The 15,178-nt window shown below is 37.1% G+C and overlaps 1 protein-coding gene across 5 annotated transcripts; it reads right to left on the minus strand.

Moving 5' to 3' along the window:
* Positions 1-595: 595 nt before the first annotated feature.
* LOC141648093 (topless-related protein 4-like) lies at positions 596-13,005 on the minus strand. 5 transcript variants are annotated; one of them, XM_074456553.1, is made up of 25 exons: positions 12,738-13,005; positions 12,307-12,445; positions 11,449-11,628; positions 11,221-11,334; positions 10,591-10,749; positions 10,360-10,498; positions 10,172-10,295; positions 9,510-9,577; positions 8,871-9,039; positions 8,630-8,739; positions 8,469-8,538; positions 8,201-8,274; positions 8,018-8,113; positions 7,853-7,948; positions 7,124-7,251; positions 6,782-7,016; positions 6,524-6,685; positions 6,073-6,204; positions 4,619-4,729; positions 4,359-4,538; positions 4,155-4,283; positions 3,970-4,065; positions 2,723-2,908; positions 1,675-1,853; positions 596-1,141 (listed from the first exon to the last, which is right to left on the minus strand). In XM_074456553.1, the coding sequence occupies exons 2-25, from the start codon at positions 12,417-12,419 to the stop codon at positions 994-996; spliced, it is 3,198 nt and encodes a 1,065-aa protein (XP_074312654.1). In that variant the 5' UTR covers positions 12,420-12,445; positions 12,738-13,005; the 3' UTR covers positions 596-993. The 5 variants fall into 5 exon arrangements, with proteins under 5 accessions (XP_074312654.1, XP_074312657.1, XP_074312655.1 ...); XM_074456556.1 differs by having other exon boundaries at positions 9,510-9,574; positions 10,172-10,277; positions 12,738-12,887; XM_074456554.1 differs by having other exon boundaries at positions 600-1,141; positions 9,510-9,574; positions 12,738-12,887.
* Positions 13,006-15,178: the final 2,173 nt, after the last annotated feature.

Here is a 15,178-nt window from a genome sequence, read left to right on the forward strand (position 1 = left end):
GGAAGGCAATGCTCGTTGTTGGTGGTGAATGGCAGGAGTGATATTGACGAAAAGAGCACAAATTTTTGGGTATCTTTTGTTTAGAAAAGAACGAGGTTGAGTTACTCAATTGAAGTGTATCTTTTGTTAAATAGTTGAAAAGAACACAATACTCAAACAGTCAAAACATATCAATGGTTCATACTCAAACAGTGAAAACATAATTTGGTAGATTTTGGGTTACCAAATTATTTGTGCTCCAATCCTTATATTTTGAGCACAAATTTTTGGGTATTTTTGGCACAAATTTTTGGGTTATCAAATTATTTTGTTACAGTTGAATACATTCAATTAAAGTGTTAGTTTGGGTATTTTGGTTGGTATGGGGTTCAGAGGTATTGAAATTTATGTGAAAACACAATGTTTCAACACAAACCCAGAAAGTTTGACAGAGGGGGGAATGGGGAAGAAGATATAAATTTACATAGGGACAAAACGGTCATAAAATAACATTTTTCACCTGAAAGTGTAAATGGGTGCAATTTTTTACCTGAGAACATTTTATGAGAGTAAATTATTAAAAAGTTTTCAAAAGGGAGTTATTTTAGAAACGTGATATATAAAAGGGAGTAATTATTTAATTATGATCAAATCTTGATTAATCATGGCCTCAAATATGCTAGTGAAATTTTCTCATCTAACAGAGATGCCAAAATTGGATGAGAAAATGATAGGGATGTAATGTTCAGCATAATGCATCAGATTTCTGTGACTACACAAAGAGGTTATATATATATACAAACAAGCATATCCAAAGTCAGACATTGCAGCGCTGTACTTTCCGATTATCTAATCCATGTTCCTCTTTTACCCGCCAATTATATACGGATCTGATCGAATACTAGGAGTGCTTCAGACTGGAGCATCTTAGCATTCAGGGCGAAATGCAGGAAATTCTCTGATACTTAAATGTACGCAAGCTAGAATAGCAGTTTATCGGAGGGAGCATCGAGCCTAACCGTTCTCAGGAGGAGGCAGAGTCCCCCGCTTTGCCTTGGATTCAAGAGGTTCAAGAACATGGATCCATCCGTCAGAGAGTCCAAGAGCAAACTGATTAGGTTCACTTGGATGAGCAGCAAGTGCGACAGGAAATGGCCTGTTACTGCAGTAACAGCTTGGTTAAGCAATGCATAACGTAATTGCAAAATAGAAATATCATCAATCACCAAAATTTGAATTAGTAAATATTGCAAGTATAAATTTCAGGATTTATATTCTACAGTATTCATAGATTAACATCCTGCCAGGTATTTTTTTTGGAAGACATTAATCATCATTTTGGTTCGTCACCGTCATCTTTCATTTTGCATTTCCATTTACATAACTAATTTGTGTGTGAATACAATCGAGGAAGTTCATTCACAGTCAAAGGAAATTATATGGTAAAACAATCTTGTAGTGTGAAGCCTTTGGCAACATCATTTTTACCTCGTAATTCAAAAACACCATTTTTACATCATAATTCATAAAGAGCCGCTTTATGTTTCAAACGCAAGGGTAAGACAGCTTCATCCAACCGTCTTAGCTCGTCATAGTTCATAAGAGGTTGCCTAAGAGGCAATGTGATAATGTGTGTGTTGTCGTGCTATGACTAATGAAATTATTGCAAACGCCATCAAGCACAAATTTATTTACCTGGAATTAGAGGGCAAATATGCGCTCTGGTTGATTATGCACCTCAACATCAATGTTGATGCATCAAGCACTGACACACTCCCATCCGCAGAGCTCACAAATACTGACTTGCTATCACATGAGCAAGCTGCATCTGTAATATCAGCCCGTTTTGGATGAAACCACCTCCATATATGCGGCTAGGTTGATTGTTCACACACATGCGTAAACTCTGTCAGTTTGCAGATCATAGGAGTATCACGCAATAACTGGTTTTTGACACATATTTTCTCCATAGAAATTAATAAGCTACCTATGGAGGGAACGGGGGGGTGTGTGAAGGGAAGGGAAAGGGAGGTGGAATTGTGAGTAAGAGTTTTCCCTCCAAAGTCCAAATTCCTCCACCCCCATTTCTCTATCCAAACAATGGAAATTGCCTCCCTCCAAATCCCTTTCTTTCTAAATCCTTCAATCCAAACAAGGCCTTAGAAGAAGGGTTGATGCAAGGTTATTTATTTATTGGTTTTTTGGTGTTAAAGAAGCACGGAGTGTTTGATCTAAATAATTTCAAATACTGTCATGGTACCACTTCTAATACAGTGGAACCAAACTAGCTAACATCTTCCCCAATTCTTGTTTAAGACCGTCTTCTTAAGACAACTCTCACATCCGATTAGAATAGGGATGGAAATAAAAAGAGGTTGTGGGAGATCGTAATCTATGGCAGTCTTAAGCAAGACCAACTGAATATCTTTAGGGATTGTTGCAAAATTATAATTAAAAGATAAGATGCTCAAATGAATATCTAGTAGCGTCCAACGAAGAAACTCATTTAAAGACACACTTTAGCATTTTTCCAAATAATCAAGAAATTTTTTCCAGTATTCGAGTTCATAACGATTCACTTTTGTTTTAGCTCCTTCAGTTGCTCTCACTCAATCAGTGTATACACTCTAACAGAAACACCATTAACATATGAATATATCTTCAATTCAATCGACTTCATAAAAGGATAGGGACAATGATTTAGGGACAATAAACTTGTAACAACGAAATGTGTTAAGCTAACCTTCTTCATACCCGGTGTAGGGACTATGGAAATTGCAACCTGAGTTTCATGGACAGCCAGCAGATGAACCTGATCTGGCAGGAATTGAACTCGAGTTGGAGCATTAAAGTTCAGAGTTCGTCCAATAGGCATTTTCAAGAATAAAGTAGCTTTCTTTTCCCATACGTCAATGCTCCAAATACATATCTGCAAAGTGACGTATATAATTAATGTGAATCTTCATTTCATTCCAGGGAAATACTGCATTATTTTAAAAAATCGGTGAGAAAGTTAGAAACTACAACAGAGGAGTCAGGTTCATAGTAATCGAATACAAAAAAAAAAGATGGATCAACCAGAGACAGAGCCAACAAAAGTCAACAACGACTGAACCCACGACATATAACCCACATAAATAGCGAGATATTACTTTTTAATTTAAAGAGCAAAAGATTAAAAAACAGGGAAAAAATACAACAGATGATTCATTCATTACTGCCTGAAAATCACAATCAAACCAGTGATACTGAACCACAGAACTAAACAAACTCATGAATGCATTGAATGAGAAGAAATCTTATCACAAATGAAAACCATGGAAAGTTGCAACTTGCAGTTCACAAGCAGGAGTCGTATACTTCCCTTATCACTTACACCTCAAAAAGATTGATTGATCACCTTTCCATGTATAATTATCCGGATTAAAATAAGCAAATTAGAAGGGGACAATCAGGAATGCAACATTTCTTTTAAGCATATAGGGACACTTATGATGGTTTACTTTTTGTAGTTACACAATTATACATAAAAATGAGTCAACATCAAAGATTCATAAGTGGCTAATCACTTTTAACGGAGTCCAACTTCTATGGCAGTTGGCACGGCCATGGTACAAAAAGGCCTTATAGAAAAAGGGTGATATTTTGGTCATGACACATGTATTTGTGAAAAAAAAGAGGTTAGGACAGAGCAAAAACAACTACCATGAGAAATCTGCTCCAAAATCAGATTTTGTGAAGTGAACAAATAAAAACTTGGTAAAACAAAATTACGGCCGCAGCAGCTGTGATATCGACATCCTGATACCGTGACCGCTACCAGACTCCAACTTGTTTAGCATAGTCATATGACTCATATCAAGAGCACAAGTGTCACACTATGTAAAATTTGAGGCCTTGCTTTCAAACTCAATTTCTCATACAGAGTCACTTGAAGGTTTGTTAATAAAAAGAAAATTGTTACACGACTATTCAGACATAGTGACATACCTGTAAATTGGCACTCGATGAAACAAGAACATTTAGAACATTAGAAAAGGCAAGACCAGTAACTCTCTTTTCGTGACCTTTGAGCTCGCTTGTAACCTGATCAAGAAATAAAGATTTCTTCTTGATGCATTCCTAAGTTCAGCCAATTGGCATTGAGAATTTTAGAAATGTCTTAAAGGAAGCACCTTTTTCAATCGAACATTGTATATTTGTATTGTTGAGTCATCCATGCCTATTGCAAAAATATTAATGTCTCGAGGATGGTAGGCAAGAGAGGTTGCTGTAGGTGGTGGAGGCATGAACGTTGCCAGTGTCTAGTACAAACATGACTGAATTAATTTAAGCCTCATTTATAATTGCTACACAAAATCCAGAAAAGTACTAGAGACCTTAAACGTCCTCATACTGATGATAGATATTTCTCCTCCTGAAGTAGACATCAAATAGCCATTATTTTTAGAAAGGACAAAGCATGAAGCGAAGTCCTCTGGGTTTAGTCGTTCTGTATCATTGGTCATTAGAACTCCATTAGGCAGCATCATTAGTTGTGGAGCAACATCAGAAGTTGCCTAGTAGAATGCCAACACAGATAGTTAATATTGAGACAAGAAGTACAATTTTTTACGTTCATAATGAATTAAATTGCTACCTTTCTAGTAGCATTGCAATCATTACTCTGCCATTTCCAAAGCTTGTGGTTAGCATTGTTGGTTAAGGCTAGTAAAGCATCTCCAGAAGTTAAGTACATCAGTCTCGTTATCTGCAATACGTATGATAATATGATGGTTAATTAGCCTAACCAGTGTCAGTTAAAGCAATACAATGTGGCTAAAATTGAATGATTAAGAACCACCAAAGTAGAGTACTCTCTAGGTTATAAAACTGAAGCATTCTAGATAGATAATAATAAATGACTCAGCCAATGCACCCAAGACAACAGAAACATCAACCATACTCAAGCCAAATACAAATTGTGTTCACCCGCCGGCTATGTTACTTTGACTCTTCGATTTTCAGACTGTACCCAGGTCGACACGACAACATCAATATGGAAATAGATTCCGTACTTGACACTTATTAGTCCAATACTTTCCCGAGAAAAGCTGGACTAGTGAGGCTCGCAGCACAAAAGTAGAGGAAGAGAGACATATACCTGTGTCCAACACTCGTACCCAAGCCCCAGTAACATACATAGTTTACCAGTATGAGAGATCTTAGAAGATAATACTTCCTTAATCCTTAATAGAAGATGCAACTCTACAACGAGGATATTACTTAGCAGTTAGCATATAATAAAATAACTAAATAAGGAAAGATCAAATATATTCTTATATTCATAAATATTTAGGACTTAGGAGCAAATATCTTGGTTGGGTCGTCTATGGTTAACGTATGTATGGAGTATTAATGGTATATATATATGTCGGGAGAAGGACTAATGACATACACGAACATGTAGAATGTATTAGATGTATGTGTGTATCTTTAAATTATTCTAGACTAAATGCATTGAAGTTTGCTCCTATGTGAAAAGGAATTTAAGATGTGCTGCACTGGAGAGATACAGTCACAGCCCAGTGTGTGCATTATGTGAGGTATCTCCCCATAAGAACCCTGGATTTAGACATTAGAGGTGTACTTCGTTCTTGAGATGGCAATAACTGGTGAGGGCTGTCCGCAGTCAAATTGTACAGTTATACTTGTGACAGTAACTATGGAGTTGCACAGTGGTGAAGGTTTACGATTAACCACTCTAAAGTTATTTCCTTGCAATTTTCATCTTTTTATGTGTGAGCGCCAGTTTCCCTAACATTGAGGACGTTGGGCAAAGCATCAACCACAAAGAGCTCTCTTCAACCAGCATGAACTCAATGCAGCTTTCAAAAAACATTAATAGCACAACAAATACACACTCACAAACACACCAAAAAAATGGCCACAATAGAGTAGCTTCTTCAAAGAAAAAACAGCCTATGGATATAACTTCAGCTGGTTTTTCCCGTCCTTTATTGTATTGTATAGTCGTTGACACAAGCAAGAAAGGAATAACTTGTAGCAACAAATCAACACCACACACATATAGTCATATTCGCAAGTACATACCCTAACAGGTAACGTGTGATCAGCAAGACGAAGAGCACAAAGCTGAGAAGAATCATTGATTACAGAACGCCTCCAAGTTTTAGAGTTCTCTATGGTAAAGGTCACATCTGTTATACCTTGATTATCTCCATTCTATAACGCAAAAGTACAGATATTGCATTAGTGAAAATTATTGGGGCACAAAGATCACATAAAACAAGGACATCAAGTCTAAAGCAAATACAATGATCCAAGCTTTAGAAATAGAATATTTGTTTCAAGTAATTTTAAGCAGCTGTAAGTCTGTAACATCTACAGGAGCCACCATAAATGTTACTGGAGCCTCAACATTGGTCAATAGCAATGGGCTAGAAGCCACAGAAGTCTCAACTATAGGAGCCTACAGTAACAGCAACTTTGTAACCGAACCAGCATTTAATAGAAGAAAGCGAGACTAGAACAAAACAACCACCTTAATCAAAGAGCCAGGAGCAGCTCCAGAAGAGTCCATATGACTTGCAATTGAATGCACATGACGAACATTATTTGTGCTAGCAAGTACTTTGATTCCGTTATCAGCTGTTGACACAGCTAATAATGTACCCTCCTTGTTAAAACGAATACATGGAGAGGCCTGAACAAAAGTCACAAAAGATTCACTTGTTAAAAAACTGAAGGATCAAAACAAGGGATCAATCATCTGGAAATAATGTGTGGATATTGGTAGTACCGGCAAACCACCCTCAGCATCAATAGTTCTTAACAGATTAACATTGTCCATGTCCCATATTTTGATAACAGATTCATCTCCAGCTGCCAGAAACTTATTACGTGTTGTGTCAAACTGTATAGCATCAGTAGACGTATTGCCTAGGCCTATGTAGGACCGCTTTATATAACCAAGGATTTGATCCCACTCCACAATGAATGATTGTCGTTCTTTGTTAGTTCCACAAGAGAATAACCTGATTTGTCAAAATCAAACGACTGCCATTATTGAGAGGAAGAACCATGATCTCAAGAACATTGTAGTGACGATTTACAAATGAAGCAATGAAGCATCATTATGTACCTTGTTTTGTCAGAACTGAAATACATTCTCGTCGAGGAAAACCTAGGAGCATTATAATCAGCTCTAGGGTCCCTTTGATCATACACCCATGCTTTGATCTTCCCATCAACTGATGCGGAGAATAGGAACTGGTAAAAAGAAACAATAACAAACACAATGTTAGAATAAAGGGAAAAATGGGGTATAAATAGCGATCACATTCACAAAAGCAACAAAAGAAATGAAACAATTCAATAATGCAGGCACCGAATCGTGAATGCATCTATACCATCTAAGAGAAAAAATACAGATTTGACAATAACCTCCATGAATCTAGTTGACAATCACAATATATTCCACGAACTACAATTAATCAATTCCTTTCCTTTCTACGACAGCATGAATACTAGTACCAGAATCTACTGTCAGAAAAACACTGCAAAATACTATCACAAACAGATCATAAACATATATATAAGGGTTTGCTCTTATTGAATTGAGGGTTTGCTCTTATTGAATTGGGGTCTTATATAGATCAAGCGGGGGGGGGGGTCGGTTCCTTCAACACGGTCGGTCGCAGTGTGCGACACACTGACATCATGTGTTCCCAAGCATGATGATGGTAAGGGTTCCTTCAACATGCCTACTGTTTCTTATGCTTACAATGTGACAAGTAAGGGAAAGTTAAAAACAATAAACCATAAAAGCATTCAAATCAGGAAGCCAAAAGATACTGTTTTCTTATGCTACCTGGTAGTTATCTCGATGGTAGGGACACACAGAATGAACCGGCGCTTCATGACCTTCAAATGTTAAAAGCTTAGATCCACTAGTTGCACCCCAGACCTGCAAACCCTTGACATTGAGGACCTTTTTTTGACATACAAGCAAATCTGAACATCCAGTTTTACAAACCTTGATGGTCTTGTCATCTCCACAGGTTATAATACATAACTGTTTGTCCAAGATTGTGAAAGCCAAATCACTCACATTACCAGCATGGGCATCAATCTAGAACATTGTGAAAGAAATCTGAGCAACCCAGACATTTGAGAATGTTAACCTTTACGAAAAATCCAATAACTTTCTGCAACAAACCTCAAGGTGGTTTCGAAGCTCAGTTCCACCAAGGTACTTATAAATATGCACAATGTGTTTGGAGTAGGCAACACCTGGAAATTGATGAAATGAAAATTCATGATTCGCTTAGCGATTATCCAAGCTACTTCCTTTAGCATTACACATGAGTAATACTATCCAGCCTTAAGAAGTACTTCATATGAATCAACACATGATGTTGGAATCCATCATTCGATGATTGAAAATTCTACAAAATAATGACTGTGTCCAAGATCCATCAGCGTACCAAACAGCTCTCCATCTAAACTCCAGATAACACGGTTGACCGAAGCAGTGTTCCCACTCGTAAGAGAAATCTGGCACAGTACTAACTAAAATTAGCCATTGGTCCAGCTATAAACTAAAAGTGTTGCAGGCAATACATCCTTCTGTAAAAGGACTTCCAACCTCTAAGGGGAACGGACATTGTGAAAGGTTCCAAACTTCAAATTTCCTTTGCACAAGTAATTCCTTGCTGCCAACTTCCCAGATTGAAATATCACCTATGTTAGTCCCAACTGAAACGATAAAATAAAAAATCAATCAGACGCCACAAACAAGTTCATCCTCAAATAACCCATGGACAAAATTATGACTGAAAAGTCATACTCCGTACTCCGTAGTCTCTATACTGTAACCAAGAACTTACCAAGAAGTAAAGAATCCTGCAATGGATGAAATTCCATGCTCTTGATAGAGGAACCTTGACTTAAGTTGGCGACTACAGTCTTGGGTAACTCCTCAGAAATATATGAAGTCTGTGTTTGTCTTGCACCAGGATGCATCATAGGCAAGATATTGACGGGCATATTGTTCACCTAAGACAGGTAAAAATCAAACTCGACACGTAGAAATTGATGAATGATATTAACTATAAATAGAAAAAACCAATACCAGCAGCCTTCACCTGTTCACATGAACTACAAAGAATTACATTGTCGTAAGTTGGTAAATTACTCAAAATAGAAATGGAACAATCCTAAGAATGTGCTAAAAGTGAAAAATTGGCCAATTTCAAAAGAGTTGGTGGAGGTAATAGATACGAAGTACGGAGTAATACTTAAAAGGATATCCAACTATCCAAGGATGACAATGGAGACACCCATACACCTACACTATAAGGAGCGATGCTCCACATGAAAGACCTTACACTAGCTATACGAATATTATAATCCTTATTAGCTGAACTTGAGTGCTTAAATTACAAACAATCATGTTGTAACTTCATGTGTGGCTTATGTAGTATTCTAAAATTTAGAGGGAAAAAACAGTCTAAGAAGTTCAATACCTCATTTCCTTGCAGAAAATGTGTTGCTCGATTGTCAGTGATAGTTCTTGGGGGTTTTAGCGTAACTGCTGCCACATCATGAATAAGAGATGTTTATCAGATCCCAACATCACCATGCTATTCTCAACATTCAAGAATAAATGCATCTGTTTATTAAATGGCCTTTCTATATGAAGGGCGACCGGCAATGCCACAATGCTTCCTATATAATACCTTCTCTTCACATGGACACAAAACATCAAGTGTAAATACATGGAAACACCAGCACAACTTTTGTATGCTTGATGGGATATAATGGACTAGAGTTGTAGATGACATATACACTGCCATATGTTAGTTGAGTTAACCATGTTTACTCGGCAAATACTCTACGGCCATCATATTCGGTGGCTTAAGAGATGACATATTTGCCAACGATTTACTATGACTACATTGTCAAATTACTGCAGGATTACACAAAGTCACAAACACAAGTTATGCATACCTCTAGATGCAATTTTCATCTTGTGTCATTGGGTAATGTTGTTGTTGTTGTAGAAATGTAAGCAAATGACCAACACATTCTAAAATGGAATAAGTGAACACAGAATGGACGGAAAGTATAGTTCAACAGAACAAGCGAGATCATAACTGTAGAGAGAACATAGGCAGTAAAAAGTTACCTGCATTAGTAGGAGCACCAAAGCCTGTATAATGGCTAGGGCCTGCGGAAAAGAACTGGTGTGGTACAGGTGGTGGACGACGATACACAAAACCTCGTGGAGCAGGCTGGGAAGGCCGATAAGGCTGTAACACTATCAAGTTAGACTGAAATGCAAATTCATCCCTTAACACAAATATTACTACTAACCGCATGAGCCCACGGCATAAAGGCACTTGAGGGATTAATGACAAATGATGGTGCTCTGGATGCCCCAAATGAAGTCTTAGTGGCATAATCAGGCATTGGATTGTTGCGTTCTTGATGCTGACGCGCCTCTGAGTACAAGCTGAAATAAGATAAGAAAAATTTGAAGCTAAGATCCCACTAGCAATGAAGAGCATAAAAACAAAGAAATAAATTAATGTTTCTCATGTTTACCCCTCATTGTATAATCTTTTTAACGTTGACTTCTGGAACGATGGAAACTGGAGCTTGCCCTCGAAAACAGGATGTGTCTCGATCAACTCCTTGAGTTTCTTCAACACAATTGCTCTGGCAGACTTGAAATCTCCATATGTCAATAAATCCTTATTCTCTCTGAAAGTGTTGACATCAAATTACTATCATTGTTAAGTAATGACTTACACAACTAATGACTGTAACAAATATGTTAAGACATCTTGACCTAGAACAACATAAACCCCTTAGTATCAAAACTAACTTCATAGTTCATACCCATCCGTAACCTGGTCCTTACCTTGCATCATGGCTATCAAGCAGACATTAATCATCCAACTTGAATAAACCAGGTTTTGCAAATATGTACCCAAAAAAAATCAGCTATAAAGCTCACAAAATCTAGCTCCACATGGAGAAAGTCGTCGTACATAGGGAAATGGCTCTGTTTTTTATTTGGAAATGAGACCCTGTTATCTCCAAAATACAAGCCTAATTTCATATGTCACTCTTTACATTTTCCTATAATCACATAAAAACCGACCACGACAGTTCGAGGAATCAGCTCATAATATTCATTAAGTGATCAACAAAGAAAACCAGGATCAATACCTATATTTATCCGATGTCAGAAGCATTGTCTTATCCTCGAACAGTTTCTCATCATATTTAGAGAAAACCTTCAAATCCTTCACCAGAATATCAGTTGCCTTAGAATGCTCACCTCTGCTTACACCAATTCAAACAATTGCCGAATCCATTAATGAAAACCACTTATAACCAACTCAACCACGATATCTAAAACAGCAATGCAAGACAGTGATAAAAGCTGTGACACACCTGTCCAACGCTTCAAGATACTTCTGTTCTCGAATCACATAGAACATTTTCCTCGAGTGAACATTATCTTCCAGCTTAGTAAATCCAGACAAGTACGCCTCCACCTCCTCCCACTCTCCATTTGTCACCAAATCCTCAAAATACTTCATGTTGAAATAAAGTCCTGATTCTTTCTCCAACCTTTGGATATAACAAGTCAATGACAATAACAGCCTCACTCCGACCTTTTGAGATCATACAATAATAATCTATGAACGAACTTCAACTAAATTAACAATGTAGATTCTATCTTCCACAAATGGCACTATTCCAGCAATATTAACAAACTTCCACTAATAACATCAGATATATAAAAAGAACGACACATGCAAGAAAATTGACTATTATCAAACATATAATGAACTTCAACATATTAACACCTGAATTACCGAAATGACAACAGCGAAGTTAACAATTGAGATTACATCTTCCAGAAATAGCATTATTATCTTCCAGAAATAGCATTATTCCAGGCATTTTCAGCAATATGAACGAACTTCCACTAGTAATACCAAACTAATAAAAATACTTTTGACAAATGCGACAATTTTTCCTTATCAAAAAATATATCGAACTTCAACAAATTCAACGCCTGAATTACCGAAATGACTATAGCGAAGTTAACAACGGCAATTTCTATCTTCAGAAATAGCATTAGTCCGGCAATAAAAAGAACTTCAACACAACAAAGAAAATCGACGATATGATTTCACACATTATCCAAAATATAACGAAGTTCAACAAATTAACGCCTGAATTACTAAAATGACTTCAACACAGAACAAACGAAAAATCAAAAAAAATGTAGATAAAGCTTACTTATGAAGTGTCTCTTCGCATTTCGCCTCATCTAAGCACTGAAGTATCCAAAGAACAAGCTCTTTAGTACTCGACGAATCCAACGGCGACTGCGACTGCGACGTCGACGCCATTTTCTCTTCTCGTCCTTTAAAGTATACTATCAGCAACAAATATCGTCAAATTAGGGTTAACGATCACAAATAGAACTTTTCGCAATGTTGTTTATCATTAACCTCTTTAAATCAATTGATCATAACAACGATAAAACTCAAATTTCGTCCAATTAGGGTTTACGTTCACAAATTCGACATCTCGCAACGTCAATTACCACAATTATACTCCGTAAACCATAAAAGTAAAATCAATCAAAATTCTGAAACAAAGAATACAGAGTGAAGAAGTGAGAATTTTAGCGAAGCGAATATTCTAGAGAAATTGCATGCGTATACCTAGATTCGCAGAGTAGTGAGTTCAAGAAGTTCAACAACTTCGTATATTTTTCTTGAATTAATTTTGGCGGCAATTTTTCTGTTCTGTAGAGAGAGAAAGGGATGATACAGACTGAAGTTGAGTGAGAGAGAATCGGGGAAAGAAATGACGGTCTGGCGGATTACCGCTTAATATAGTTATTGGAAATGAATAATTTTTCCGGAGTTACAAAGCTGAATATGATGTTGACGGTTTTTGAATTCAAGCTATGAATAATATCACGATTTTACTGGTTTTTTTTTTTGGGTTATTTGATATAAATAATCCAAACTATTGGTGGTCTTCTTATAATAATCTGAACTCTATTTTAACTCATAATAAACCATACTATTGCCTCCCTCCTCTCATAACGATCCAAGTAACCTGCTACCGGTTTAACAAGTTGACTTTCCTCCATTTTTCTATTTTTTGAGTTAAACGTAATAAACTCCTCCCCTTCTTTAATTATGTACCCTCCTAATCCCCACTCACTCCCTCAACATATCACCACCACCATCACCACCACTGTTATCGTCCACACCACAATCACCACCACCACCACTACTACCACATCTCACGGACCTACTACAACCACCCTCACTGCCACCATAACAACACAACCCCAAAACCATCCTAACCCAAATTAATTTTTACGACCCAGTTGAATTGGGGATCTAAGGTTTTGGAAAACCACCCCCAAATAATGGTGGAGGAGCGGTGTGCCAGGGCATCAAAATTTGATGACAACAAGAACTTTGGCGGCGACGCACAGGTATGGCTCGGGCTCCATGGGTAAGGGTGGGTTTCGATGTTATGGGTCGAAATGTCTTTTGCGAACCATTTCCATGTACCTCATGGTTCTTCCCGGAGCTTTATCCAATCAATTGGAATCGATTGGTATATGTTTGATATTAGGAGAGGGAAATGATTTGTCTTGATTTCCCATTGAATCACTCTAGCTTGGTGTATGTCATGAATCTTCTTAAAATCCATGCCCAGCAACAAGCACAAGTAGTTCGACAAATATCGCAAATTTGATCTACAAACTTCAACAATTTGCAGTGTTTGTACCTTTTAGGGAAAATAAACATATACTATATGTTTAAAAGCTCAAGTGATGATGACACCAATTCATTGGTCCCATTTGTTCTCTTGATGAGCTTGTTGGTTTGAATTTTCGATGTCGTTCTCTGGAAACACCTTCTCATTTGTTGTTGTTCTTCGAATCGATCCCCGTCATTGACCCTGTCAAGAAAGGCGGTGGCCAGTAGGTGGTGAGGAGTCGGTGATAGGTTGTGACGGTGTTTGGTGCATGGTGGTGGTGATGTGCGGTGGAGTGTGATGTGGAAATGGGTGAGGAAGTATGTGGGGAAGGCAGTAAAGAGGGACAAAGAGTATTTTGATAGAGGCGGTCACCTTAACCTGTTGTAGGAGGTTAAAATTAAGCCGGTATATTTTGAGAAGGTAATATCCAAAGTTGGGTTTATTCTAGGTTAAAACATAGTTTGGTTTATTTTGAGAAGAGGGGTAATAGTATGGATTATTCCTGTCAATTAACCCTTTTTTTTTGATAAGGTAAGAAAACTAGATTGATCCTAAGATAGGACCAATTTATCTCATCCTTTCGAATGAGAGGGGTAAGTTGAAGTCACCGGCTTTCAAACCACCTCGAAAGAGTTGGACATGAATGTCCAACAGAAGCCATGAAGTCAGCAACCTTGTTGGCTTCACTAAAGCAGTGTTTAATTATCACTTCATCGAAAAAATGAAGGTCTAATTTCACATCTTTGATAACACTATAAATTTCCCAAGGAATTTGCCAAGTATTACGGATTGAGTTAATAACACATAAATTATCACTCTCTACAATTAACTTTGAGATTCCTAAGTATTTAGCTGCTAAAATGTCTTCTTTTAAATCGAGAGCTTCCGTAACAACAATACTATTGGATCCGCACTTTTTTGCTCCCAACAAAATGACATTACCTTTATGATCTCTTATAGAATATTCTAAAGTAGCTTTCTTCTATTCTTGATCCGTCACAGTTTAGCTTTAAGAAACCGTTTTTGGGTTTCTCCCACCAGATTTCTTCCTTACTAGAAGTGTTTTTAGCTGGCTCGTCTTTCTAGGGATTGTTGAGATCCTTATGTCTAGTCTCATTCCAGGTTAGTTAAGTTAGATAAAATTTACAAATAGGACTGGAAATCATGAAAAGTGTTGTTTCAAACATTTTTGTTTAAGATTGTTTTTTTATATTATACTCCATATGAAACACATTTTATTTAAGGCGGTTATATTCGTTTTAAAATTAAAACGCGTTAAAGATGGAACAAAAGCATAATGCCTAGAAACCACTAAAAGCATATCTATATCTAAGTGGGCGATCATTTGCTCATTTTTAATATTACGAAGGATATGCTC

This window comes from Silene latifolia, chromosome 3 (assembly GCF_048544455.1).
Source record: "Silene latifolia isolate original U9 population chromosome 3, ASM4854445v1, whole genome shotgun sequence".
Taxonomy (NCBI): domain Eukaryota; kingdom Viridiplantae; phylum Streptophyta; class Magnoliopsida; order Caryophyllales; family Caryophyllaceae; genus Silene; species Silene latifolia.